At 46.1% G+C, this 27677-nt stretch overlaps 1 protein-coding gene across 1 annotated transcript in view; it reads left to right on the plus strand.

Annotated features, from left to right (window-relative positions):
• The window catches only part of PRSS8 (serine protease 8), a 158663-nt gene that overhangs the window by 123287 nt on the left and 7699 nt on the right, over positions 1-27677 (plus strand). The window contains exons 3-5 of the mRNA XM_033944009.1: positions 3341-3485; positions 17072-17343; positions 20276-20439. Of these exons, the coding sequence (XP_033799900.1) occupies positions 3341-3485; positions 17072-17343; positions 20276-20439 (581 nt within the window). The remainder of the gene's footprint in view (positions 1-3340; positions 3486-17071; positions 17344-20275; positions 20440-27677) is intronic.

Below are 27677 nucleotides of genomic sequence, written 5' to 3' on the forward strand. Positions count from 1 at the left end.
GCTGCTGGCCTCAATTACCTGTTGTGGAAGTAACTGTGCTATACCATTACATAAAAAGTACCTTTTTAGGTTTCACACAAAGGCATCCTCATATAAAATTACCACCACTAGTCTAAGACCTTGTTTAGATCAGTGTCTCTCAAGCAGTATGCCACGGCACAGTAGTGTGTCCAAAGAGTTTCCAGGTGTGCTACAAGAGATTCCAAAATTTTACTTTATTTTAAAAAACTCCCTTCATAAATATACACTAGAATAGATGATATGTATGTTGCGTACACAAGAGTCTGTCAACATTATGAGTGTCTGTAAGCGTTAAGGATACAACCGCCCAGACAAGCATTATTCTTTGAAGTGATTGATCCTTAAAAACTAACAGCAAGCATTTTTGTTCTTAATGCAGTATTATCTTAATTTTGAGCAACAAATCAATCAAGGCTTTGTTACCATTTGGATCGTTTTATCTTTGCGAACTTGGATTTTCAGCTCTGAAAGAAATTAAAAAAAAAAAAAAGAGAATGGCTGCAGAAGGTGGATGATAAAATGCATGTTTGCTTGTCAACTATCAAACCCTGTTTTGAGTTAATTTGCACTCAAAAACAAGCTTATCCATCGCATTGATTAGCAATTCTATTCTAACTACGAGAATTTCACTGTTGTTACAATTATCCATACAACACAAAAACTCCAAAAAAATATATTGCCAAAGAAACTTCAAAAGAGACCAACAATAAGGCAAAAATGGTCCAAAGGTTCCCAGAGTGGTTCAGCAGTGCTGAAGACAACTCTGTGGTAAATAACATGAATAAATTACTTTAATAAATTTAGTGAAGTTAGGTACCCTCAGTGTGAAGGATCAGCGACGGGAGAAATCCTCCAATGCTTCACACAACAGGGTGGAGTCAACCAAACCCCCACCTACACACCATCATCGGGTACCTTAGTGTGCTTTAAATCAAAATAACACAATCACCATAAAAACAGTGAACAGTGAACACAGGTGAATTCAATCACAGCCACCACTCTGGGAACCCCCCCCCCCAGCCAACTCCTGAACCTAGAGTGAAAAAAGCAGATTTAGTTTCAGTGAATCTCCATCTGTCATCTAGAGGTGCAAAAGGCAAGGCAGATAGAACGCCGCAGAATACCAGGTCCAACCAAGCCTGGTTTCGGGAACACGTCCCTTCCTCAGGGACCCATAATTCAAAAGTCAATAACATAGATCCAAGTCAGCTGGAAAGAGGGAGGAGCTAACAGAGCGGGGCCCAAGACATTCTATCTGCCTTGATTTTTGCACCCTGGATGACAGATGAAGATTCACTGAAGCTAAGTCTGCTTTTTTCACTCTAGATTCAGGAGTTGGCTGGGGGGTTCCCAGAGTAGTGGCTGTGATTGAATTCACCTGTGTTCACTGTTCACTGTTTTTATGGTGATTGTGTTATTTTGATTTAAAGCACACTAAGGTACCCGATGATGGTGTGTAGGTGGGGGCTTGGTTGCCTCCACCCTGTTGTGTGAAGCGTTGGAGGATTTCTCCTGTTGCTGATCCCTCACACTGAGGGTACCTAACTTCACTAAATTTATTAAAGTAATTTATTCATGTTATTTAACCACAGAGTTGTCTTCGGCACTGCTGAACCACTCTGGGAACCTTTGGAGCATTTTTGCCTTATTGTTGGTCTCTTTTGAAGTTACAATTATCCATGCATAGCTTAAAGAACTTTAAATAAATAACTCTCAAATGGTTTTGCAATTTTATAATTTCAGTTATAACGTGACATGAAAGTGTGCCAGAGCTAAAAAAGTTTGAGACACTGGTTTAGATGAAGAAACTTAGGCAGGTCTTTACAGGGACAACCTATTCAAAGGCAGCAGATAATTTCAGAGTCCATTCAGTTGCCTAAATGTCTAAAGAAAAAGTAAACATTTTTAGAATTGCTCCTCCCCTAGCACTCTGGAATGTTCAGGGAGGAGCCTGAGGCACCTGAACCAATCAGGGACTTCCTTAGGCGCCTCCCTAAGGAAGTCTCTGATGGGCCATTGTTTTGGCTCCTCCTCTAGCACTCTGGAGGGCTCAGGTAGGAGCCTGAGACGCCTGAGCCAATCAGGGACTTTCTTAAGGTGGAGCCTTAAGAAGTCCATGATTGGCCATTGGAGAAGTCCGACACACCTGAGCCAATCAGGGCCTTAGGCCCCTCCCCATGCATCACATGATGCACCAGGGAGGGGCCTAAGGCCCACATTGCTGACGGCGGTTGGCGGAGGAGCAGGAGGAACTAAGTACCCCTCCTGTTCCTGAGTCCCAACTTAAAGGTACGGGGGTGGCCGGGGGGGGCCGGGGACCGATGGCAGGAGCTAGTGGGCATCTGTCCTGCCATACTTAGGTTCTTCAGCACAGGGTGGGGGCATCTGGGAGCATCTGGTGGCAGGAAGAAGTGGGCATACCTCCTGCCATATTTGCGCGGGGGGAGCGTCTCCTGGCAGGAGGGAGTGGACATCCCTCCTGCCATATTCGCATGAGGGGAAGCATCGGGGTGAGCGTGTGGTATTGCGGCAATTGTCGGGGGGGGCACAACTGTTGTTGGGGGGGCTGTCGGTGGCGGTGGGGGATTTATTTTCTATGGGACAGATATTTTTTGATGGAAAATAGCCAAGCAATGTAAGTGAAATAATCGCTTGGCTATTTTGCATGGTGTTATACTAATTTGCATAGCTGGATTGGAAAACGGGCGATCGAGGGGGAAAACATGCAGTGGGCCATTTTGTGAATTGGGTCGGTTAGCAGCGATCGTCGCTAAACCTGTTTTCAGAGGTTTAGCGACGATCACTGACTTTAGTGAATCGGAGCCTATGTGTGTTTGGTTTTTGTGGTCTGCTTGTCTCCAGTATTGAATTGTTCCATTTCCATTAAGTTATTATTTATTATTTGAGTCATTAATAAAATTTGGGGGCGGGGAGGGTGGGATTGATGTTCATCTTCCTTGGATGGTTTCAGGTTAGGAGTTTTGGGGTGGTGTTATGAGGAGGGGGGAGGGTGTTGGGATATAATAATGTTAAAAATGTTTAGCTGGAAATTCATATTCTTGCTATGTTACTGCATTTGAACTGTATAATGCATTGGATATTCTATGCATTTGATATTCTGTTCATTGTGGAACATAGATGTCATCAATGAAATTGTTTGAAAGTAAAATTACCACAAAATGAATTTGGTGAAAAAAAAAAAAATAATCTAGAGCTGTTAAACTTTTCTGAATTTGATATTAATTCTGCTACTTGAACTTATAAAGAACATTTTTGAGGCAATGTTTTTAAAAATTTGATTATTTTTCTCTATCTGTAGTCAACAGTCGAATTGTAGGGGGAGAAGATACACAGATTTCATTATGGGCATGGCAGATTAGTGTGACCTATAAAAATGCTCCTGTCTGTGGAGGATCCCTACTTGGCAGGCAGTGGGTGTTAACAGCTGCCCATTGTTTCCCCTTGTAAGTATTTGCATTCTGTTCTTTGCTCGGGCACTTTCTCCTTGGGTAAGAGTTCTAGATCAGTGTTTCCCAACTCTGTCCTGGAGGTCCACCAGGCCAATCGGGTTTTCAGGATAGCCCTAATGAATATGCATGGAGCAGATTTGCATGTTTGTCACTTCCACTATATGCAAATTTCTCTCATGCATATTCATTAAGGCTAGCCTGAAAACCTGATTGGCCTGGTGGTCCTCCAGGACAGGGTTGGGAAACACTGTTCTAGATGATCTGATTTCTATTCTTAGCTCAAGTTCATACTCTTTGACCTGGGAATGCTGCAGAGGTTAAGGTCCTCCAGGACAGGGTTGGGAAACACTGTTCTAGATGATCTGATTTCTATTCTTAGCTCAAGTTCATACTCTTTGACCTGGGAATGCTGCAGAGGTTAAGGTCCTCCAGGACAGGGTTGGGAAACACTGTTCTAGATGATCTGGTTTCTATTCTTAGCTCGAGTTCATACTCTTTGACCTGGGAATGCTGCAGAGGTTAAGAGACTTGGATTCTTATTCCTAGCTTAGCTCATGTTCTTTGGGCTGTGAATACTGTTCAGATAGCTTTTACATGAAGTAAAGGAAAGTGAAATTTACTGTCACCTGTTAATTTTTTTTTCACCTTGAGTCTGGCTTGACCAAACCATACCAGTGGGTTATATCCCCCAGCCAACAGATGGAGGTAGAGAAAGAACAGAGGCACAGCCTGAAATTAGTCAGTATTATCTAATAAATGCCTAAATCAGTGTCTCTCAAACTTTGTCAAGCTACAGCACACTAAACGTAGTGGCTATAGCTTGAGGCATCCGGAAGTGCACAGATGTCAACACGATGATGTCATGCATGGGTCTGCTCTGATCTGATTTCTGACCGATTGTAAAAGAGCTATTGATGCACTAAAAATTCACACAGAGGTTCATTATAATCCCTGTCTCTCCTGCCCAATTGATCGCTGTGAGAGTAACTCTCACACATACGCAGAGCCGGCAGCGGAAGCCTGAACAGTGCCTCCTTCCCATGTCCTTAGTGCCCCCAATACCTCCTTCCCATGTCCCCCTCACTGCCTTCCAGACTTTGTCCCACCCCCACCCCCGAAGCCAGCCTGCCTGCCTACCTCCTTCCCTCCCTGCCTTGCAAAAAAAAAAAAAGCCTCCCTCCAGCACCTGATTTAACCCCCTTCCAGCTGCCGCTGCTGCTGTTCTCCTTCTTACCTCCCTGCTGCTGCTGGCAATCACCGCCCAGAAGCCTTCTTGCCGACGTTCTGGGCCAGCCAATTGTACAGCGTTGTGTATATCTGGTAGCAAATAATTAATAGTAGTAGTATGAATGGGCCCCAGATAGAAAACTGAGATGGGCCCTCTATAACACTATCTTTCCCAAAGTTGTGGGGGGGGGGGGGGAGACACTTTCAGAGTTCCAGTAAACAAACCCTGCAAAAAGCAAACACATTCCAAATCTATATATAAATTGAAATGCAAGATATCAGAGATGCACATTTCCCAAGCTGACATATTAGACTTATTAAATTCAGACACAAACGTTTTTTCCCCTTGGTGTCTGAGCATTGCTTTGTTCGCTATGTTTCCTACTTTTCTCTGGTTTTATGTTTTGTTTTGTTTTTATTATTCTTTCCAGGGCTTCCTGTCCTCTCTTATCTCCATTATCCATTTATCCTCTGCATCCCTATCTGTCCTATCCAGCCTCTTCTCTCTGTGTCCTTGTCCCTATCCTCCTCTTTGTTCAGTATCTCTTCTCTGTGTCCCTCTCTTATGCTGCCAGCATACCCCTTTGTGTTGCTATCCTTCCCCTTGTATCCAGATTTGTCCCTCTCTGTTCCTGTCTCTATGCTCTCTCCATGCCCAGCATCTCTCTGTCTCTCCATCCTTCCCTTATCCACATTGTCTATTCTCTCTTCCATTTCTCCTGTAACTCCCACCCCTGAATTTCCCCTTCCATGGGCCGGCATCTCTTCTTTCGCTCCCTCCCTCCTTGGTCCATTGTCTTTCTCTCTCTCTCTCTCTCTCCCCCTTCCTCCCTCCTTGGTCCAGGGTCTCTCTCTTGCTTTCTCCCCATCTCTCGCTCTTTCCAACTCCTCCCCCCAGTCCAGCATCTGTCCCTTCTCTTCCCTCTTTCCTTTAGTCTAAGTTATTCTCTTTTTCTGTCTCTTTTCTCTACTTCTCCATTTCCTCTCCCCTCTCTCCACGCCCGGGTCTAGCTCTTCATCTGCCTTCTGGTCTCCAAACACTGCAGCAAATCACAGCAGAGAGAGTACTGAAAGCTCTCTCTCTCTCTGTGGCTGGTAGAGCCTTTCCTTGGCTACATCCCAAGGAAACTGCATCAGAGAGGTAGGACTCAGCAGAGGAAAGGCTACGCCAGCCAGAGGCAGCTTACAGTGCTGTTTCTACCATGACCAGCTACAGCATTTGGAGGACTGGTGGCTGGATTAGAAGATAAATGCTGGACCAGGGAGCAGGGTAGGTTCAGTTGAAAATAGCCCCTATAATTGAACAGCCTGGGCATTTTACCAAACTCACTCAATGGTAGCTATGCTCCTGGAGGGTACCGTACACAGTCATTTAAAAAGGACCAAAAAGGTCCTGACACAAAAGAGCCTGGAGTTCGGAGAAGTGGGGACAGTGGGTTCTTCCATGGGGACAGAATTTTCTAATCACACCACAACTCGAAAGACCTGCACTGAATAACTCTTTCAAGTCAAACACTGTCTTTCAAGGACTAAGAACATAAGAATTGCCGCTGCTGGGTCAGACCAATGGTCCATCTTGCCCAGCAGTCTGCTCATGTGGGGCCCTTAGGGATCCAGATGTTCTTTGACAACTGGCCTCTGGTGTATATCCTCTCAGAAGAGTTGAACCAGATTCATGTACCACAACCTTCTTGGCTGGTCTGGTACCACAAGGATGATCAGCTGTGCAGCCCTGTTCAAGATCTGGCCCATCAAAGACTAGGGAGAAAAGATGTTAGTAGACATTGAAGCAGACAATAAAGGTATTAAAAACCTTTATTATAAAATCATAAATGAAAGAGTAGGTAATGTACTTTTTCTGGTCCTTATACACATCTGCATATTTTTAAGTGTACTACTTTTATGTTTTTAATATATGTGATTTTTTGTATTTATGAGTTTTCATTTGGGTACCATACATTTGATGTGAGTATACTTATAGGCCCGGATTCTGTATAGGACACCGGTCCTGGGTGTCCTATACAGAATCAGGCCTACACCCGCCCAAAGTTAACCCAATTCTGTAACCAACATCCATGTTGCAGATGCCGGTTACAGAATCGGGTTTAACATGTCCAACCCCCCTCCCCACATCCCAATGGTCCCCCAAAGATCGCCAGCAGGAGGGTGCCCAACACCTCCTGCCGGACCCCCCAACGCCCCCCCTAAGATCACTGGCAGGAAGGTGCTCAGCCCTTCCTGCCGACAGAACCCACCTCCCCCGATCGCAGCAGGAGAGTACCCAACCCCGCCTGCCGACCCCCCCAACGGCCCTTCCAACAATCGCGGCATCTTGCTGTTCCAGGACTATTCCCCGTGAGTAGCAGAGCAGCGGAGGGCAATAGCTCCCTACCAGTGTTCCCTCTAAGCGGGCGGGTGTTGTGAGCAAACTTTTTTCACTGTGAGCTAAAAATATCGGGCGCCAGCAAGTTATGAGCCAAATAAATATGTTGCTTTCTACCACAGAACTTCCTTACGTTTGTATGGAATCTATCCCCTTTCAACTTTAGAGAGTGCCCTCTCGTTCTCCCTGCCTTAGCTACTAAGTCTATTCCCTTCAGTACCTTGAATGTTTCTATCATGTCCCCTCTCAATCTCCTCTGCTCAAGGGAGAAGAGGCCCAGTTTCTCTAATCTTTCGCTGTACGGCAACTCCTCCAGCCCCTTAACCATACGTGACAAAAAATCAATTCATGTAGCAAATGCTACATTTATCTTTTGGCATGGCCCATCATGTAGCAAATGCTATAACTGATGGGCCATGCCAAAAGATAAATATATATATACTAAAAAATAAAAAATAAAAATAAATATATACTAGGAGTAAAGGGGCATGCAATAAAGCTTTTAAGTAGTAGATTTAAAACAAACCTGGGAAAATATTTTTCATTCAACATGTAATTAAAAAAAGATTTGGATAATTTCCTTAAAAAATCTGCATGACATTATTAAGATGGACTTAGGAAAGCCCACTGCTTATTCCTAGAATAAACAGCATAAAATCTGTTTTACTCTTTTGCACTGTTGTGCTTTCAGCAAAATGTTTTAAACACAAAAACAGAAAATCACATGCACAGGCATTAGGTCACCCAGGCATCTAGAATTAGCAATCTTGCACAGCCAGCCTATGATTGACAGGAGCTGCCAAATCACATTGAAAAGGATGATAAGGAAGGCAGATAAGAGATGGTGGAAGGAAGACAAAACGAAAAGGCAAGAACAAAACTGAAGTAGAAACGAGCCAAACATACAGTATAGCATACAAAAAATGTATGTTTTCCTTTGGCTTCCAAAAACTGATTGGCATCCAAGTTCCCTAAAGTTTCACACAGTCATCTTCTAATAATGTCACCATATACAGTTGGCTTGCCAGAAATATGTTTAGGATGCCACTGCAACTCTACCAACAGCATATTAACTTAACAGTGTAGCTTCAAAATAACTGCATCTCTATCCTTCCCTCCCCCCTGTGGTTTTTAGCATATCTCTCTTCTCATTTCCTCCACTCAGATCTGATCATTCTCTGCTCTCTCTTCCCTTTTCTTCTCTGGTCTTCCTTCTCTATTTTCTGCCTCCATCTAAATTAAATTCTTTCTTACTATTTAGTCCCGTTTCCCTCTTTTCACTGTGTCTACACACAGCTTGTCACCCCTTTCCCTCACCCCTCCATTATCTTACTATTTTCTTCCCCCTTTATTTATCTCCTCCTTCCATCCAGTATGTGTTCTTTCCCCACTTCCATTCAGCATCTGCTCTCCCTTCTCAACTGACATCCATCTGCCTTCTGCTCTCTATCCCTTCTTCTCACTTCCATCATCTGTCCCCTTCTCTCTCTCTCTCATCTCCTCCATTCCATCATCTGCCCCTTCTCTCTCTCTCTCTCTCTCCCCCCCCCCAACTTCCATCATCTGCCCCCCTTCCCCTCACCTTTGTGGGTCACTTTCTTTCCCCTGAGGGTGGCTCATGTCACAGGGGAAGCTTTGGCCGAGCAGAACCGCTTGATTGACAGTGGAACTTACTTGATTGATGTCGATGCTGGGGCCCGTTGCCGTTTGAAGGAAAAAAAAAAAGGTGGAAAAAAGGAACCTGTAAAGGCGAGAGGAAGGGAAACCTCCAGGACAGCTGCTTTTTGCCCTCCTTCAGCGGCCCAAGAGTTCAGACCAGCAGCGGCAGCTCTGTATGCTTTTAACTTCGGCACAGAGCTGCCCCTAATCAATAGTTTAGCGCGGTTTCATGAGGCAGCCTCGGGGCCTTTGATAGCCGGCCCGCTTCGATGATGCGATGTGGGCCGGCCTAGCAAAGGCCCCGAGGCTGCCTTATGAAACCGCGCTAAACTATTGATTAGGGGCAGCTCTGTGCCGAAGTTAAAAGCATACACAGCTGCCGCTGCTGGTCTGGAGGTGCGGAGACAAGGCAGGAGGCAAACGCGGTGGAAGGCAGGAGTCCCGGCGAAGGCAGGAGTCCCGGCACAGCGACTACAACAGGAAGTTGCAAGTCAGCTGACGCCGGCCTTTCGTTGCGGCGGGGACCGAATCCTTCGCGGACCGGCAAGATTTTGTTTGCGGACCGGCGGTTGAAGAACTGTGCTCTACACTGTGTGCGCTGTGACGAGAAACTTGTGCGCTGCGAGGTAATATTTTGTGCGCCAGCGCACCCCAGCGCAGCTTAGCGGGAACGCAGCTACATCAGTGACAGATGCGGTTTGCATTACAATATCCAGCTAAGCTGTGAGAGCACCATGAGAACCGGGCTCTCTACTTCTCCACCCCTGCAGAGATCCGCACCTTCTTGGAGGGCCTGACAGGCTGAATATCTTGTCTTGGTGGCCTAATGGACATTGAGCAGTAGTGGCTCGTGGCCAGTAGGGGGTGATGTCTATGGGACGGTAATGGAATGGACATCAGGACATGATAGTGCAGTATTTTTGTGAAATTTTTCTACAAAAGAGCCTGCTTTTTGTATGATTCTGGGTAACTCTAGTTAGATACAAGCATATGTGTTAGTTAAGGCCACGCCCAATAGAAGCGTAGGAAAAACTGGCGAATAAAAATCTGAATATAGATGTAGCCAAGGCCAGAAAAACACACTACAGATTAATATTAAGGAAAAGCTTAATAATATTCTTTTTATGTACTTTGCTATTAGGCTAGATCATGGAGGAAATCAGGATATACATGGACTCCATTTTGTTCTCTGTCTTTCTATTTCTTTCTGTGTCTTGAACTCCATTTTGTGTCAGTGACTTTCTGTCTCTGTCTTTGATCAGGTTTCCCACTCCTAACATCGTGGTTCTAATTGATACCAGATGTGCCTTAGGCTGGGTAGGAAGCGCATATTAGATTATGTATCCTAAACTAAGATATAATATGTATTAAATATGAATGACATATAATGTGTGTGAAGTTATGAATGTTGGATTCAAGTATGGATGGATGAAGGAATTTTGTATTAAAAATGAAATGGAAGAATACTAAGGGAAAAATCCTGAACACAACATCCGGAAATGGTTAACTTAGAGTCAGAGACTGCTGTTCCAGTCTCTAACATAGGAAGACTTCTGTGTGAAGATCAATGAAATTTGAAACTGTCAGCTCAGGGAAAGGGGGAAAACAGCCCCTCCTTCTCTTTCTCCTTTTTCTCCAAGGCTGACCAATTTTCAGCACTGTTTGTAGGTGTAACATGAAACTTAGTTTTTCAAAGCAGGCTGAGAACATTTCAGCACCCTTTTAACAAATACAGATTCTCTTGAATATTGGATATGTAATAAAATGTTAATGTATATTCAGAAATGAATGTAAACAAAACAAATGTAATTTCAGAAACTTTTAAACGTAGAGGAATTTTCTTTGTCTAACTTTAAACACCACCTCTGTTAGTTTTATTGGCTGACAAGCCAATGATGTCACACTGAGCCAAAGGTATATAATGGGGTGCTTCGAAGTATTGAGCTGAATTCATTATCAGAAGGCCAGCATTTTGGCAACTATAAAGACCTCCCACTAACGCAACTAGCCTTTTGATGTCCATGATAGAAAAATAGAAACAATAAAATTAAATATTTTGGTAAACTTGCGTTAGCGTCATTTTCCGTGTTTTTTGTTCTTTTTCACACCTTGAGTGAAAGCTAGCAGCGTAATTGGTAACTGCAGCTTTATGAGTGTGCTGGCGTCCAATATCCATGCTCAACACTTGTGGTGACTTTTTGTCCTCCATTGGGGAGGGACGGGACCTTGATTTTCTCATCCATGTGTCTGTACTATGCTATGCTCGGCAGGGCTGGGCCCAGTGGTCCCTTCTTATTTCCCCTATCTAGTCTATTCTTTTGGTTCTTCAATGGTTCTTACTCCGCGGGGGGGGGGGCTGCTGGGAGGGATTGCTATCTGTCTCTTTGTTATCGTTTCACTTTCTTGGTTCCTTTTCTATCCCACAGTTATATGGCTAGCTTCGGAGGTTTGGGGTACATTATGGCTAGCCTCTAGTGGAGCCTCATGCTTTCTCGCTGTGCTGACCAGGCTACTTCTCAATTGTAGTCGCAGCGGATCTCGCTTTCGGCTGGGAGATCAGCGGGTGCGCTGGTGTCTGGCCATGCAGTGCAGGGGGTGGATGCCCGTCGATCTCCGCCAGGTTCTTTTCTTCCTTTCTTTCTGGATATTAGGTAGGTTCCTTCTGCTATCAGGTGTTTCTTTCCTCCCTCCTCCCTCCTCCTGTTCTTCTCAGCAATCTACCTTGTCTTTGGGGTCTTACTAGCTCTGCCTTGATCTTTATACTTTTCTCATTGCTGTCTTTTCCTATTTCCAAGGTGCAGGAGACCTCCGTCGGCCTGACCACTGCCTCGGGGGCTGGCCAGCATCTCTCCTTGTAGAGGTAGTGGAGTCTCTGGTGTGCTCTCCCTTGGGCTTCTTTCTTCATTTTCTCTTTCCCCCACCCTTTCTAACCTCTCTTCTGTACCTCTATCCCCATGGGTTGGTCGGGTGGATCACAGAGGGGGTTTGGGTTTGGGGAGGGACACTTGCCTGGGTACATATCCTTGTTCCTTCTGCACTGTTGGGCATACCAGGGGTCCTCATCGGGTATATGTGCCTGGCTGATATTTGCTATATCGATGTTTCAACTGTTATGGTATCCTAATGTCCAGGATATATGATTTGTCTGTATGGGTTCATTGCCTCTGGATGATGATTTCTCTATCCCTAATTTGTGGGGAGGAGGTATGGGGGCTTGTCTCTTAGTATATAGGGCTTTCTTTTTCTTTACCTTTTCAGGGAGGCTCTCTGTTAGGATCTCAGAGCCAGTTAGAGGTGTGAGGGGGGAGGGGCACCTTGCCTGGGAGAGGCTTGGGCCAACTGGGAGATGAAGGGGAGAAAGTTTGTGCTTTAGCGGTCTTTTTTTCTTTTTCTCCTTTCCTTTCTCTTTTTGCTATCTATTAAGCATGGGATTGGGAGAGGGTAAAGGAGGTTGAGTACATGCAGATTTTTTGAGGGGAAGGGGGTTTGGAAGGTTTGGGGAAGACTTTCCGGGAGGGAGGGGAGGCGGGATAGGGGGTATGTGTGTGGTATGGTTGTGGAGTGGAATGTGCTGGTTCAGGTGGGGGATGTGGGGGGGGGGGGAGAATTGGCAGACTAGGAGCTAGAGGAACCGAGGAAGCGCTGTTTTTACCTGGAGCCAGGCCTAGTTGGGGGGTCTGGTCTCTAGCCTGTTTTTTTCTTTGTGCCATGTGGCTGCAGTGGTGGCTTTTTTTGCTGAGCAGCTATGGTTAATTTGAATGTGGTTACTCTTAATGTTGATGGTATACACTCTCCTATAAAGCGCAAGAAAATTCTTACTTGGTTTCGGCAACATCATACTGACATTCCTTCAGGAAACCTATCTAACTAGCGCTGAACATCAAAAGATGTGCAGGGAATGGGTCAGGGATGTGAAATATTCTGCATATAATGGTAGACAACGGGGGGTGGCCATTTTGGTCCACAAACATTTACCCCTTCACATTCATAAGACCATTCAGGATAAAGACGGTCGTTATGTTCTTGTCTTGGGGGAACTCTGGGGATTCCAGCTCCTGTAATCTTTATGCCCCGAATGTCTATAGCCATAACTTTTACTCAGGGCTGTTGGGTACTATAGCACAATATCCTACCTATAACTTTACAGCTGATCCTATTTTGGACTGCTCTCCTGCCAAGCTGCGGCCTCGGAATACCATTCATCAGGGAGTGAATTTCCTCTGTGACCATTTAGCATTGGTGGATACCTGGAGAAGTCTTCATCCGTTTGACAGAGAGTACACGTTTTACTCCTATTCTCATTCCATGTATTCTCGATTGGACTATGTTCTGGTGTCCAATGCTCTATTTCCCTGGGTGGACAAAATTACTATTGAAAACACCACACTTTCGGACCATTCGGCAGTATTGCTGACAATGGAGGTCACGGAACAGAGGGGGGATAGATCCTGGCGGTTTTCCGCCGCTTTATATTCTGATAAGAAGTTCCATGAGTATTTAAGAGCCCGTTGGCTGGAGTATGATTCGTATAACAACACTTCAGATGTCGACCCTGCGGTGTTCTGGGATGCTTCTAAAGCGGCGTTGCCACTAAATGGAAACAGTAGGGGAGAAACTTCTTGCTCTTTCGGGGCAGTTGGCCGCGTTGCATAAGTATCATCAAGTAACTTAGGCGGGGTTGGACGGTCAGCAAATTCAATCTCTGCGTTTCCAGATTGAGATTTTGGACCAACGCGCCCACCAGGATCTTTATTATCAGAAATTTTGCCTCTATCAGTGGAGCGGAAAGGTGGGCAAACTTCTCACGAATTTGGTCCGGCCCTATAGGAAAAAACAAATTATTTGGTTGTTGAAGAATTCTCGGGGAGAAAGTTTTACTCAGGAAGCTCAAATTCGGGAGCAATTTGTGGAATTCTATAGCGCGCTCAATGCAATGAGGGACTTTACGGAAGCGGAATGGGATCAATTTTTCCAGGATATATGTCTCCTGAGATTATCCGACGCCCAGGCGGAGCAACTGAATGCCCCTATATCTTTGGATGAAATTCAGCTGGGGATCAGGAAGTTGAAACTCACCAAATCTCCAATGGGTTTGGCCCAGAATACTACAAACTCTTGCCTGATCTTCTTTACCAGCTCTTGGGAAACTATTTCAATTTCTTTTCCACCACCACTTCGGGCCTCTGGAGCAATCTAGCTCATATCACCTTGCTCCCGAAACCTGGGAAGGACCCCACACAAGTCGGTTCCTGTCGCCCAATCTCATTGTTAAACAAAGATGTTAAATTGCTGGCCTCTATTTTGGCAGCTCAGTTGAATTTGTTCCTGCCTCAGCTCACTGGGGATGATCAAGTAGGGTTTGTTCCCCAGTATTATGCCTTTATGAATCTCCTTAAGGTGTTGACGGCGCTACACGAGCACAGGGGTGGAGGGGGTATATCCGCGATTGTTGGGCTCGATATGAAAAAGGCCTTTGACAGTATATCCTGGCAGTACCTTTTTTGAGTGCTGCGGGAGTATGGCCTGGACAGGACCTTTCTCACTTGGCTTCAGGGCCTTTACATGAAGCCGCAGGTGCGCCCCATTATCAATGGAGGCCTTTCAACATCCTTCCCACTTTGCAGGGGGACGCGTCAGGGATGTTCCCTCTCTCCTCTGCTGTTTGTCGTAGCCATCAAACCGCTAGCTATTAAGATCCGCTTTAGTACTGCGTTACGTGGTATCCAAATAGGGAGGACGGAGTGTCGCATTACATTGTGAGCGGATGATATCCTGCTCTTTTTGGACCAGGCCCCCCCTTCACTTACCTGCATTTGGTGTGTTTGGTGTCCGAGTTTGGTACCCTTTCAGGTCTTAAAGTGAATTGTGAGAAGTTGGAATTGTTACCTCTGACAGGACCTGGCTGGGAGCCCTGGCACGCTGAGCTGCTGATTCCTCTGGTACGCAGATCAATGCGGTATCTTGGTATTTATCTGTACATGGAACCCAGGATTATGTATAAGTGTAACGTTTTAGCTGCTATTGACAAAATTCAAGCACTCAGCTCTGCTTGGCGGGATCTCCCGCTGTCCCTATTGAGGAGGGCTGCGTTGATTAAAATGATCTTATTGCCTAAATTGTTATACCCCTTACACACGGTACCCTTCTGGGTGTTACAGTGGGCTATAGGGAACCTTTGCTCTCTTTTCTCCATGTTTCTCTGGTGTCATCGGGCGGCGCATATTGCCTATGTGAAGCTGACGCTTTCTAAGCAGGAGGGGGGGCTGGGACTCCCTGATGTTTGTGCGTACAATGTGGCAGCTCTTATGCATTTTATTCACAAGGGGGTGACGGGAGTTGCTCAGTTTTCCCAGTTGGGGTGGATGGCAGTTTGATGTGCACCCTATACCTTTTTAAATCTTGTGCATGCACCCAGAGGTGTAGGGGGAGCATTGCCTTCCAAATTGTGGTTTTTGCATCCTTTTTGCCAGGTTTGACGGTGGTGACTTCGGGCTCAGGCTCAATCCCCAATGGCTTCTCACTTTTTGCAACTCCAGGGTAATCCCAGTTTCATTCCGGGACCAGGGCAGGATTAACCAATAGGCCAAGTAGGCACGTGCCTAGAGCCCGATGAAGGAGGGCATCAACATTGTTTTTTCCAAATGGCGATGGACCCCTCCAGCATCGATCGGCAACTTGGGCCCCCCCCCCAATTGGCAACGCGGCCCCCCCATCGACAGAAAGTAAGACAAGCAAGCAACGCGGGTAAGAAAGGCAACGGGAACTGTAATTGTGCAAGCGGTGCTGCTTGCCAAAAGCTTCCCTCTGATGCAGCCTGGGCGTATAGTGGGGTGGGGCGGGACAGGGGCCCAGTGTACTTGTGTGCCTAGGGGCCCTCAACAAATTAATCCTGCCCTGTCTAGGACTAGGCCGTTCTCCATTTGCTGCTTGGGCTTCTAAGGGGGCCTTGACTCTCTCTCATATGCTGGATGGGGACACAGGTGCTTTTGCTTCATTTACCCAATTTCAGGACAAGTGGGATATTCCCAAAAATCAATTCTTTGCATATTTACAAGCCCACCATTACTATCAGAGTCTTTGTTTACAGTATGGCGAGGAGCGGACCCCTCGATGCGTACATTGTGTACCGGCGTCCATGAGTTCTCTCTTGGTCTGGTGGTTCGTTCCTCCGCTTCCCAGGGGCGTTTGACCACCTTACGCGATAGATGGAACCGGGATCTTGCTACACAGTACACCCCTGAAACCTTTCTGGAGCTTTTTCAAACCTTGCATGCTTTTGTGAAATCCATGGCTTGGCAGGAGACCCAATTTAAAATTCTCCACAGGGCTTACATCACTAAAGAGCGGGTTGTTCGCATGGGTTTGTGGGAGGAGCCTTTGTGTACAAAATGCAGAGGGGCTCCTGGGACGCTCTTGCATTCCTTCTTGGAGTGTCCTGAACTTTCCCTATGGAATTCCTCCTTTGCACGGCTTCACCTGGTATTGCAGCGCACCTTAGTGTGGGACTACAAAACGCTGCTTCTCGGTGACCAGACCCTGTTGGAAGAGCAAGGCCTCACTGTCCCTCAGAGGCGATTTATTTACCTGACTTTGTTGACGGTTAAACGACTGATCTTACAATATTGGACTCAAGCAGGGCCTATCCCCTTGGATTGCTGGATCAATCAGATGATCTAGCTGGCATGTTTTGAGCTTTGCTATCATAAACGCTCCTCCAACCCTGAGGTGATGGCTTATTTGGCCATGTGGAAGGTATTCCTACGGTTACCTCTTGGGGGGGAGGGGAGTGTTTGAATGGGGAGTGTGCATGGTGTATGTCTGAGGGTGTGGCTGGTTTGAGTAGTGTGGTGGGTGTGCTGCCCATCGAGTAGGGGATTCTTGGGGGTTTGGTATGTTCTATTGAAAATTTATGGAGCTGATGAGGGAAATGGGCTGTTCTTGCTCTTGGACAGTCATATGTCTTATTGGTGTACTAAGTGCTATTGTTGCTGGACATTGTATTCTTTTTCGTTGATGCCTCTGTTTGCCCATTTCATCCATGTTACCTACTTGTTTCTCTTGTTGACTCCCTAATAAAAATTATTTTTAAAAAAGCCCCTGGCCTACATTTCTGATGCCTACTTTATACGTGGCCGCAATTCTGCATCTGGTGCCAGTATATGATTGACATGTGACTGGCACTGGTTCTGGAGGCGCCAGCCAATATAGGCGCTGGTTGCAGGATCCGGCCTATTATGTATAAGTACTTTTTGATGTGCATATGTATGTATCTTTATTCATATGTATCTTTATTCATTTTCATTTTCATTAGGGATCACCTGTACAGTGACTATCTAATCAAAATGGGGGCCAGTCAGTTCAAGTATCCAGATGCTAACATGGTTATGAAACAGGTTGTTAATGTTATTATCAACACAAGTTACATGGATATAGGATCAAGTGGTGACGTTGCACTGGTAAAGCTGGATTCACCAGTAGCCTACAATGATAATATCAAGCCTGTGGTTTTACCATCATCATCTTCTCAGTTCCCAGCTGGCATGATGTGTTCTGTAACAGGCTGGGGATACATTCAGCAAGGAGGTAAGAAACTCTGTCTAATTAAATAACTTGGCAGAAGGGCTGCAAGGTAAAATAACATTATTCGCCGATGACGCCAAACTAAGCAATGTAGTGGGCAAAAGCACAATAGACATAAATTCAATGTCCGACAACATGATGCACGACCTACTCCTACTGGAGCGCTGGTCTAGGTCCTGGCAACTCAGCTTCAATGCCAAAAAATGCAGTCATGCACCTGGGCAGCCAAAATCCATGCAAGGCTTACACCCTTAATGGCGAGATCCTAACAAGAACTGAAGCAGAACGAGACTTAGGGGTGATCATCAGTGAGAATATGAAGACTGCCAATCAAGTGGAGTAAGCTTCATCCAAGGCAAGGCAAATCATAGTTTGCATACGCAGGAGTTTCGTCAGCCGTAAGCCTGAAGTCATTATGCCATTGTATAGATCCATGGTGAGGCCCCACCTGGAATACTGTGTGCAATTCTGGAGGCCGCATTACCGTAAGGATGTGCTGAGACTGGAGTCGGTCCAGAGAATGGCCACCCGGATGGTCTCGGGACTCAAGGATCTCCCGTACGAGGAACGGCTGGATAAGTTGCAGCTGTATTCACTCGAGGAACGCAGAGAGAGGGGTGACATGATCGAGACATTCAAGTATCTCACGGGCCGCATCGAGGTGGAAGAAGATATCTTCTTTTTCAAGGGTCCTGCGGCAACAAGGGGGCATCCATGGAAAATCAGGGGCGGGAAACTGCACGGGAACACCAGGAAATTCTTTTTCACTGAAAGGTGGTTGATCGCTGGAATAGTCTTCCACTTCAGGTTATTGAGGCCAGCAGCGTGCCTGATTTTAAGGCCAAATGGGATAGACACGTGGGATCTATTCACAGAGAAAGGTAGGGGAGGGTCATTGGGGTGGGCAGACTAGATGGGCCGTGACACTTATCTGCCGTCTATCTCTATGTTTCTATGTTTCTACTTTCTTATTGGAATACAATCCTCCTAATTATGCCATTCCTTTCATTGATTTAAATGGTAGCAATCTTTTAACCATATCTTTTCCTTCGATAGATTTGATAGTGCTATCCGTAGGGTTGCCAGACGTCCAGGAAAACCCAAACAGACTTTCCAAACCCGGCAGTTTGTCTGGGATTTGGAAAGCCCCGTTGCATCTGGAGGGCCTCTGAGCATGCACGGATGATGTCACATGCATGCGTGTATGCTCGGAGGCCCTCCAGACCCGGCAGGAAAGAAAAGAAGAGATTGTGTGGGGTTGAGGCTTGGGGCAAGGCTTGAAGCTGAACATGGCACAGTTTGAGGCGGAACGGGGCGGGGCCTTGTGTCCGGGATTTTACCATTTCAAATATGGTAATCCTAGCAATCTCCTAATCATATCATTCACCTCCATAGTGTTCAATGGCATGATATACTTCTGTCATTTCCCTGCGGAGACTCCAGCATCAGCTTATTGACTATATTATTTATCTTGATAGAGTGGCACATAAAGCAATGTTAAGCACTGACTATGTACTAACTTAGAAGGAAGAGTGCCCCTATACCATACTGTATAGAGATTTGATTAAGCGATTAATCAAATCTCTATTAAACTTGAAATCTCTATTACTCATGGTCCAAGCTAGCTCAGACAGAAGAGAATTCCTTAACAAGATTTTCTTTTTTATATATCTTTATTCATTTTAAAGCCAAAAATAAGTGCAACATATTATACAGACATTTTACATTTTAACAGCACTTAAATTCTATCAAATTATATTTTATGACAAATACATATATCATCCCCCCTTTCTAAATATCCAACAATTGCACTCAAATTAAAAGTATCTACCCACCCACCCTGGATGTGTATGATCAAAGGGCAAAATCAACAATCACTCCTTACAGAATTTTGTCAATGGCTCCCATACATCCATAAATTTCCTATAATGTCCCTGTTGTATGGCCATCATATGTTCCGTTTTAAAAATGTGGCATAGAGATTCCCACCTTAAAGTATAATTTAACTGATCCCAGTTTTTCCAATTCCTCAAAATAAGTTGTATGGCAACCCCTGTCATAATAAAGAGAACTTTATTGTTATGGGAAGACATTAGCGTGCCAAATAGCACAGTATCGTACATCAATGCCACTGGATTTTCCAATAATTTATTCACTTGATCCCAAATGGATCTCCAAAATTTAAGTATCAATGGACAATAGAACAGTAAATGATCCAATGTCCCTGCATCGAGATGACAGTGCCAGCATCTATTAGACTTAGAACTATCCAATTTCTGTAAACGAACAGGGGTCCAAAAAGCTCTATGTAACAAGATGTTCTAACATTAGTTTGTACGGAGGGCAGGATTCTCAAAACTTACCATGTCCTTTACATGGTCGCTAAACTGGTTCCAACCGGTTTAATGTGCCAGTATTTTACCAGTGGCTGTGGCAGGAATAAGTGGGCATCCCTCCTGCTAATCGTGTTCGGGGGTGTCAGTGGGAGGGGGAGTCAGTGGGAGGGGGACTCTTATTTCTGCTGCTCTCTCTGCCGGTTATCAGCTGAGCTGTCGGGGAGACCTGCAGCTTATTTGATCAGGGCAGGAAGAACAGCTTTGACAGGAGGAAGAAGCTGTGTTTAGCAATTGCTCTTCTGAGCAATCGTTAGACACAATTCCTCCCGCTCTTTACCAGTGATTCTCCGTACAAATAGCATGCATATAATTTGCATGCTATTATACTGAGAATCATCCATAAAATAAATTGCTTCCACTACGGATGCTACATCGATTCGCCAGATTTTACCAGGTGAGTTTTGAGAATCTTCCTCTGAAGGAAATGTTGCCCTTGACATTGTGCTAGGACAATGGATTAGAAATGACTCGGAAGAAAGAATGCCTTTAACAGCACTGCACTGTACTGTGATTTAAAGATCTCTATCTGGTTGCTTTAGAACCTCTCACGTCGGGAACTCTCCAGGTTGCTGAAGTCCCTATTATTGGGCAGAGAACATGCAACTGTTTGTATCATGTTAATCCCAATGACAATGGACCTCATGAGATCCATCAAGACATGATTTGTGCTGGGTATCTGGATGGAAGGAAGGATGCTTGTCAGGTAAGTGATGTCCCAAAAGTTATTTTAAGAAAGTCATTAATTAATCAAGTACTCAAAAAGCAATTAGCTGTTTTTTTAGATGTCTTTCAAGAAATAAAAAGAAATAAATCAAAACAAAGAAAATAAGATGATGCCTTTTTTACTGAATTAACTATACACTTTTTAATGAGCTTTTAGAGGTTCAAATCAGAAATTCAGAATAGGGGATAGGACTTGATACACTGCATTTCTCTGGTTAAAGCAGTTTACACATAGGTATTTTTTGTACCTGGGGCAATGGGGGAGCTGTAGTGGGAATTGAACCCAGTTCCCCAAGTTCACAGGCCACTGCACTAACTATTTAGCTACTCCTTCATTCCAAGTTTTTACCTGTCTCAGGGATAATGTCTTCATATAGGTTTCTTTTGTGCATAGCATGACACTGAGCCCTCTTTCCTAAGTCAGGTTATGTGGAGTATGATTAAGGAGATCATACATCCCATTTTGAACGGGACCGTCCCATTTTTAGATTCCCTGTCCCGTTGTCCCCGCACACAGCTTCGGGATGCCAAAATGTCCCGTTTTCAGGGACAGCGTCCCGAAGCTTTGCACAGGGACAACGGGACAGGCAATCGCTTCCCCTCCCTCCCTCTCTCCAGCACCCGATTCACAACCCCCCCCCCCCGGTCTGCCGCCGCTGCTTACCAGCCTCTCTCCTTACCTCCCTCCAGCGCCGATTCAACCCCTCCCCCCGGTCCGCCGATGCTGCTGCTTGCTGCCCAGAAGCCTTCTTCCCGACGTCAATTCTGATGTCGTAGAGGAAGTTCCGAGCCAGCCAATTGCTGCCTGGCTGGCCCGGAACTTCCTCTCCGACATCAGAATTGACGTCAGGAAGAAGGCTTCTGGGCGGCAAGCAGCGGCGGTGGACCGGGGGAGGAGGGGTTGAATCGACGCTGGAGGGAGGTAAGGAGAGAGGCTGGCAAGCAGCGGTGGCGGATCCGGGGTAGGGGTGAATCAGGTGTTGGAGGTAGAGAAGGAGGGAGGCTGGCTTTGGCGCGACAGGTTGGCTTCAGGGGAGGGGGTGGACAAAGGCTGGAAGGCAGTGAGGGGGACATGGGAAGGAGGCACTGGGGCACTAAGGACATGGGAAGGAGGCACTGGGGACACTAAGGACATGGGAAGGAGGCACTGGGGGCACTAAAGACATGGGAAGGAGGAACTGCGGGCACTAAAAACATAGGAAGGGACACTAAGGACATAGGAAGGAGGCACTGGGGGCACTAAGGACATAGGAAGGAGCACTGGGGGCACTAAGGACATAGGATGGTGAACGGGGAGGGGCACTAAGGACATAGGAAGGGGAACTAAAGACATAGGAAGGAGGCACTGAGGGCAAGAAGGACATGGGACGGGCCACTAGGGACATAGGAAGGAGCACTGGGGGAACTAAGGACATAGGAAGGAGGCACTGGGGGCACTAAGGACATAGGAAGGAAGGAGGGAGGGAATAGAAAAGGACAATGGTTGGGCCTGAGTGCAGAAAGAAAGAAATGAAAGAAAGGATGCACCATCAGAAGGAAACGCAACCAGAGACTCATGAAAACACCATAAGAACATAAGAATGGCTGCTGCTGGGTCAGACCAGTGGTCCATCGTGCCCAGCAGTCCACTCAAGCGGCAGCCCTTAGGTCAAAGACCAGTGCCCTAACTGAAATTAGCCTTACCTGCGTACGTTCTGGTTCAGCAGGAACTTGTCTAACTTTGTCTTGAATCCCTGGAGGGTGTTTTCCCCTATAATAGCCTCCGGAAGAGCGTTCCAGTTTTCTACCACTCTCTGGGTGAAGAAGAACTTCCTTACATTTGTACTGAATCTATTCCCTTTTAGCTTTAGAGAGTGCCCTCTCGTTCTCTCTACCTTGGAGAGGGTGATCAATCTGTCTTTATCTACTAAGTCTATTCCCTTCATAGCCTCCCTGCTTGACCACCTCCACACACTCTTTAGTCAGGGCTCAAGTGCCTTGATCATACAACTTGACCTGAGCAGTGCTTTTGACCTGGTCGACCACACCATTCTCCTCGAATGCCTGGCTCACATTGGCATCTCAGACCAGGTCCTCAACTGGTTTCAGGGGTTCCTAAGAAATAGATCCTACAAGGTATTCAAGAATAACTCTTTCTCATATAGCTGGGACAACACCTGCGGGGTCCCACAGGGCTCCCCCCTATCCCCCATCCTATTCAATATCTACCTGGCCTCCCTAGGTAACCTTCTACATAACCTCAAGCTCAAATTCTTCATTTATGCAGACGATATCACAATATCCATCCTACTTACCAATCTCTCACAAGAAATACTGGACCACATTACAAACATTCTCAACCAGATTGAACTCTGGATGCTATCATTCAGACTGAAACTTAACCCTGACAAATCAAAATTCTTCCTGGCCACCCCCAAAGACAAAATCAAAGAAGCCACAATTCTACTGAAAGGAATGACCTTCCCCCTTGAACCCACCTTAAAAATCCTGGGAGTCACGCTGGACAAAAATCTTTCCTTAGAAAATCACACCGACCTCATCGTCAGGAAAAGCTTCTCTGTTCTTTGGAAACTTTGCACCATAAAAAATACTTCAATGACACTTCTTTCCGCCTTCTTGTTCAATCCTCCATCCTCAGCATTCTAGATTACTGCAACATCATCTACCTTAACGCCACAAAGAAAACTACCAGGAGACTAAAAATAATCCAAAATACCGCTGTGCGCCTCATCTTCAGCCTAAAGAAATGGGAACACGTCACCCCTTTCTACCACCAACTTCACTGGCTGCCATTCGAGTCTAGAGTTCTTTTTAAATTCGTATGCTTCTGCTACAAGGCTGTTAAATGGTTCTTCACCAAGTTACATCAATCCCCACTTTAACCTCTATCGCACCAACAAGAAATCCCGTCAAATTCAGTTGTTCGCCTTCCCTTCGCTCAAACTTTGTCACCTCAAAAGATTCCTGGACAAAACGTTTGCCTTCCAAGCAGCTAAGCTGAACCCATGGCTAGCCCAAATGATACTCGAGGCCCCCACTTACCTCGGCTTCAGAAAATTACTTAAAACATACCTATTCAGCAAACAAGACCCTAATTGTCCCCCCCTCCGACAATAACACCTCGCCCCCCCTCCACTTCTCCTCCTTCACGATGCTCTCCCTTTTTCCCTACTTCCCACATCCTCTGTCTAGTTCGTTTAAAGCTGTATTTCTGAGAAATAGTTGTAAATCTGCTTGTCTATGCAGATCCTAATCTAACTGATGTAAACCGCCTAGAACTCGCTGGGTATGGCGGTATATAAGAATAAAATTATTATTATTATTATTATCTTGAATGTTTCGATCATGTCCCCTCTCAGTCTTCTCTTTTGAAGGGAGAAGAGGCCCAGTTTCTCTAATCTCTCACTGTACGGCAAATACTCTAGCCCCTTAACCATTTTAGTCGATCTTCTCTGGATCCTTTCGAGTAGTACTATATCCTTCTTCATGTAAGGCGATCAGTGCTGGACGCTGTTTTCCAGGTGAGGGCATACCATGGCCCGGTACAGTGGCATGATAACCTTCTCCGATCTGTTCGTGATCCCCTTCTTAATCATTCCTATAGCATTCTGCTCACCCTTTTCACCGCCTCCACTACCACGCATTGCGTGGACGGCTTCATCGACTTGTCAACCAGTACTCCCAAGTCTCTTTCCTGGGGGGGGGGGGGGTGTCTCTCCAAGTACTGCACCAGACATCCTGTATTCGTATATAAGATTTTTGTTACCGACATGCATCACCTTACAATCCATGATGAACCTCATTTGTCATGTCGCGGCCCATTTCTCGAGCGTGTTTATGTCATGTTGCAGGTTTTCACAATCCTCTTGCGTCATCACTACTCTGAATAACTTTGTGTCGTCTACAAATTTAATCATCTCACTCGTCGTACCCAGGGCAGGATTAGCCAATAGGCCAAGTAGGCATGTGCCTAGGACCCAAAATGGTCAGGGGGGCCCGATGAAGGAGGGCATCAACATTGTTTTTTTCCAAACGGCGATGGGCCCCTCCAGCATCTATTGGCAACTCGGGCCCCCCCTCATCAACGGAAAGTAAGACAAGCAAGCAACACGGGTAAGAAAGGCAACGGGAACTGTAACTGTGCAAGCGGTGCTGCTTGCCCAAAGCTTCCCTCTGATGCAGCTTCCTGTTTCTGCCTGGGAGCATGGTGGGGTGGGGTGGGGCAGGGGGCCCAGTGTATTTGTGTGCCCAGGGGCCCTCGACGAATTAATCCTGCCCTGGTCGTACCAATTTCCAGATCGTTTATAAATATGTTGAAGAGCATGGGTCCAAACACCGAACCCTGTGGCACTCCACTCGTGACGCTTTTCCAGTCCAAGTATTGTCCATTTACCCCCACTCTCTGTTTCCTATCCGCCAGCCAGTTTTTAATCCACGTGAGTATTTCACCTTTGATTCCATGGCTCGCAATATTTCAAAGTAATCGTTCATGTGGAACCTTGAACGCTTTCTGAAAATCCAGATATACAATGTTGACCAGGTCACGTACAGGGCAATACCCCCCACCTTTTTGACCCATTTTGTCTTTGTGGTATATCTTGTATCCCAGTAGCACAGTATCCCAGACGTTTTCCTCGTTCTACCATATTTCCATGATGCCAATGATGTCAAGGCTATCTTTTTGTGCCATAACTTCCAGTTCCCCCGTCTTATTCCTTAGGCTCCTTGTGTTCATTTACATACACTTGAGTTTGCAGCCTGTTACTTTCTTGCATTTCCTTCCTTCTTGTGTCCCTTTTGATCCGTCAGGATTTCTGTCTTGCCTATGATCTGGTGAGTCTTCACCGCTATCTTCCTACACGGTATCCTCTGGGTATACCAGTTCCCAAACCATTGACTCTTGGTCGACTTGTCAACTTTCCCCTTCTTCCCAGTTTAAAAACTTCTCAATTTCTCTCTTGATGTTACTTGCAAGTAGTCTCGTTCCGTCTCTGCTGAAGTGGAGTCCATCCTTCCTGAATAGCATCCAGTTGTGCATGAAGTGGAATCCTTCTTCCTCACACCAGCGCCTCATCAACGCATTTGCTGCTTGCAGCTCCATCTGCCTCTTCTCATCAGCCCTGGGTACCGGCAGGATTTCTTAGAATGCTACCCTCGATGTTCTGGTCTTCAGCTTCCTTCCTAGCATCAGAAACTGGTCCTTCAGCCTTTTCCTGCTGTAGTTCCTGTTGCTCACGTTGTTTGTCCCCACATGGATCACCACCGCAGTATCTTCCTCTTCCACGCTATCGATGATCCTGTCGATGTGGCTCACTATGTCTTCTATCTTGGCTCACGGTAGGCAGGTCACCAGCCGATCCTGTCTTCCTCCCACTATGTGGCTGTCGACTTTTCTTATGATGGAGTCCCCCACAATGATCGCTGTCCTCTCTGTCTTCTCTTGTCTCTCCAGCTGCAGGTACATGTCCCCAGTGTATGTCCATCTCTCCAGTCGTAGGTCCGTGTTCTCTGTGCACTTCCATCTTCCCTCATCCTGACATTGGCTTACACTGGACTCGTCTTCCTGTGGGTTCCCTCCGCTGTGTCCAGGTGTCGCTGCTGTGTCACCCATTTCTTCCTTGTGATTGTCCTCCAGGTGGTCCTCACTCACTTTGGGTGAATCTTGGCTTTTCCACTGTATGCCTCCTCGATTAACTTTTCTAACTCCTGGAATTCTTCCTCAATGGTTTCCTCTGTCTTGAAGTATTCTGCCTCTCTGTCCTCCTCCTCCACTGCTCGAAGTGCTTCTAGTTCCAGTATTCTGCCTTCCAGGAATCTAACTTGTTTCTTCAGGCCCTCCAGTTCTTCGCATCGAGTGCATATATAAAACCGCCTCACAGAGGGGAGATAGTCATACATATGGCAAACGGTGCAGAAAACTGGGTAGCTCAACATCCTGCTTCACTCTGCTACTTCCATTGCTGTCCGCTATCTGAAGTGGCTTCTCTCTGCTTGCTTGTGCGTCCTCTGTGTCTGCTGTGGTTGCCCTCTGCTCTGCTTGCTTGTGTGTCCTCTGTGTCTGCTATGGTTGCTCTCTGCTCTGCTTTGCAGTGACTCTTTCCTCCTTAAGGCCCTTTGCAAAGGCGTTCTCGCTAAGGCTAAGGCTTTCCCCCCCCCCCCCCTTTAAGGTGGAGCTCAGGATCTGAGTTCTTCTGACGTTGGAGGGGTAGCGGAGCTACCTCTCGCCACTGCCCCTCACTCTCCTCCGCCTCTGTCCTCTCCTCTTTACTTTTTACTCTTCTCCCGACTCTCTCTCCTGCTTCCCGGCTCTCTGCTGCTGCTTGCCCGGCTCTCAGACCGCAAAGGTAGGAAAAATGATTTTATTTTCAATTTAGTGATCAAATGTGTCAGTTTTGAGAATTTATATCTGCTGTCTATATTTTGCACTATATTTGTCTATTTTTCTATAGTTACTGAGGTGACATTGCATATTTTAAAGTCATCTGCCTTGACATCTTTGAAAATCCCACAAATGTAAATGATAATTAACATTTTCTCTGTGTATAGTGTGCATTGTTGGTTTTTTTTATTTTATGGTTACCATTATGAATTAATGAAAAGTGAATGGAAGAAATTGGGGGTGGGATTAGGGGACTGCCAATTAAATAGATGTCCCGTTTTAATGAAAAAAAATAAATGGTCATCTTAAGTATGATCTCAGTCTTCACATTTACTGCTAACTTTCAATGTAATACTTGCATCCTGCCAATGAAAGCTTCTTTCTAGGGTTCATCCTATATAATAAAAAGCTAGTCACGTATGCGCACTCCTATCGGTGTGCTTCCGTGATCAGTAGGTCTGTGGCCGCAGGAGTGCGCATGCACAAATCCCCAGCACTTACCTACACTCACCAGAAGGACTGGACCCCAGCGCTGGTCATCTTGCTCTCCTGTCGGCTCCTCTCACGAGCCGCACCAGCGTCGGAGAAGGCTTCCGACGCTGGCGGGGATCGAGAGGAACCGCGGTGACACCTCAAGGGGCGGGAAGGGAAGCGCAGAAAAAAAACTCCAGCTGCTACTTTCTTCACGGGCCGACTCCAAACACCAATTCAAGCAGCGTGTGCAGGGACGTGCCAGAGTAAATCAGGGCAGTACAAGGCCCCGAAGCAGCGTGTGGAGAGTGCTGCACACGTGAACTCTCGGCGGGAAGGGAGGAGGGGGAGGGCCACACTACTTTAAA

Source organism: Geotrypetes seraphini, chromosome 5 (assembly GCF_902459505.1).
Source record: "Geotrypetes seraphini chromosome 5, aGeoSer1.1, whole genome shotgun sequence".
In the NCBI taxonomy this organism is placed as follows: domain Eukaryota; kingdom Metazoa; phylum Chordata; class Amphibia; order Gymnophiona; family Dermophiidae; genus Geotrypetes; species Geotrypetes seraphini.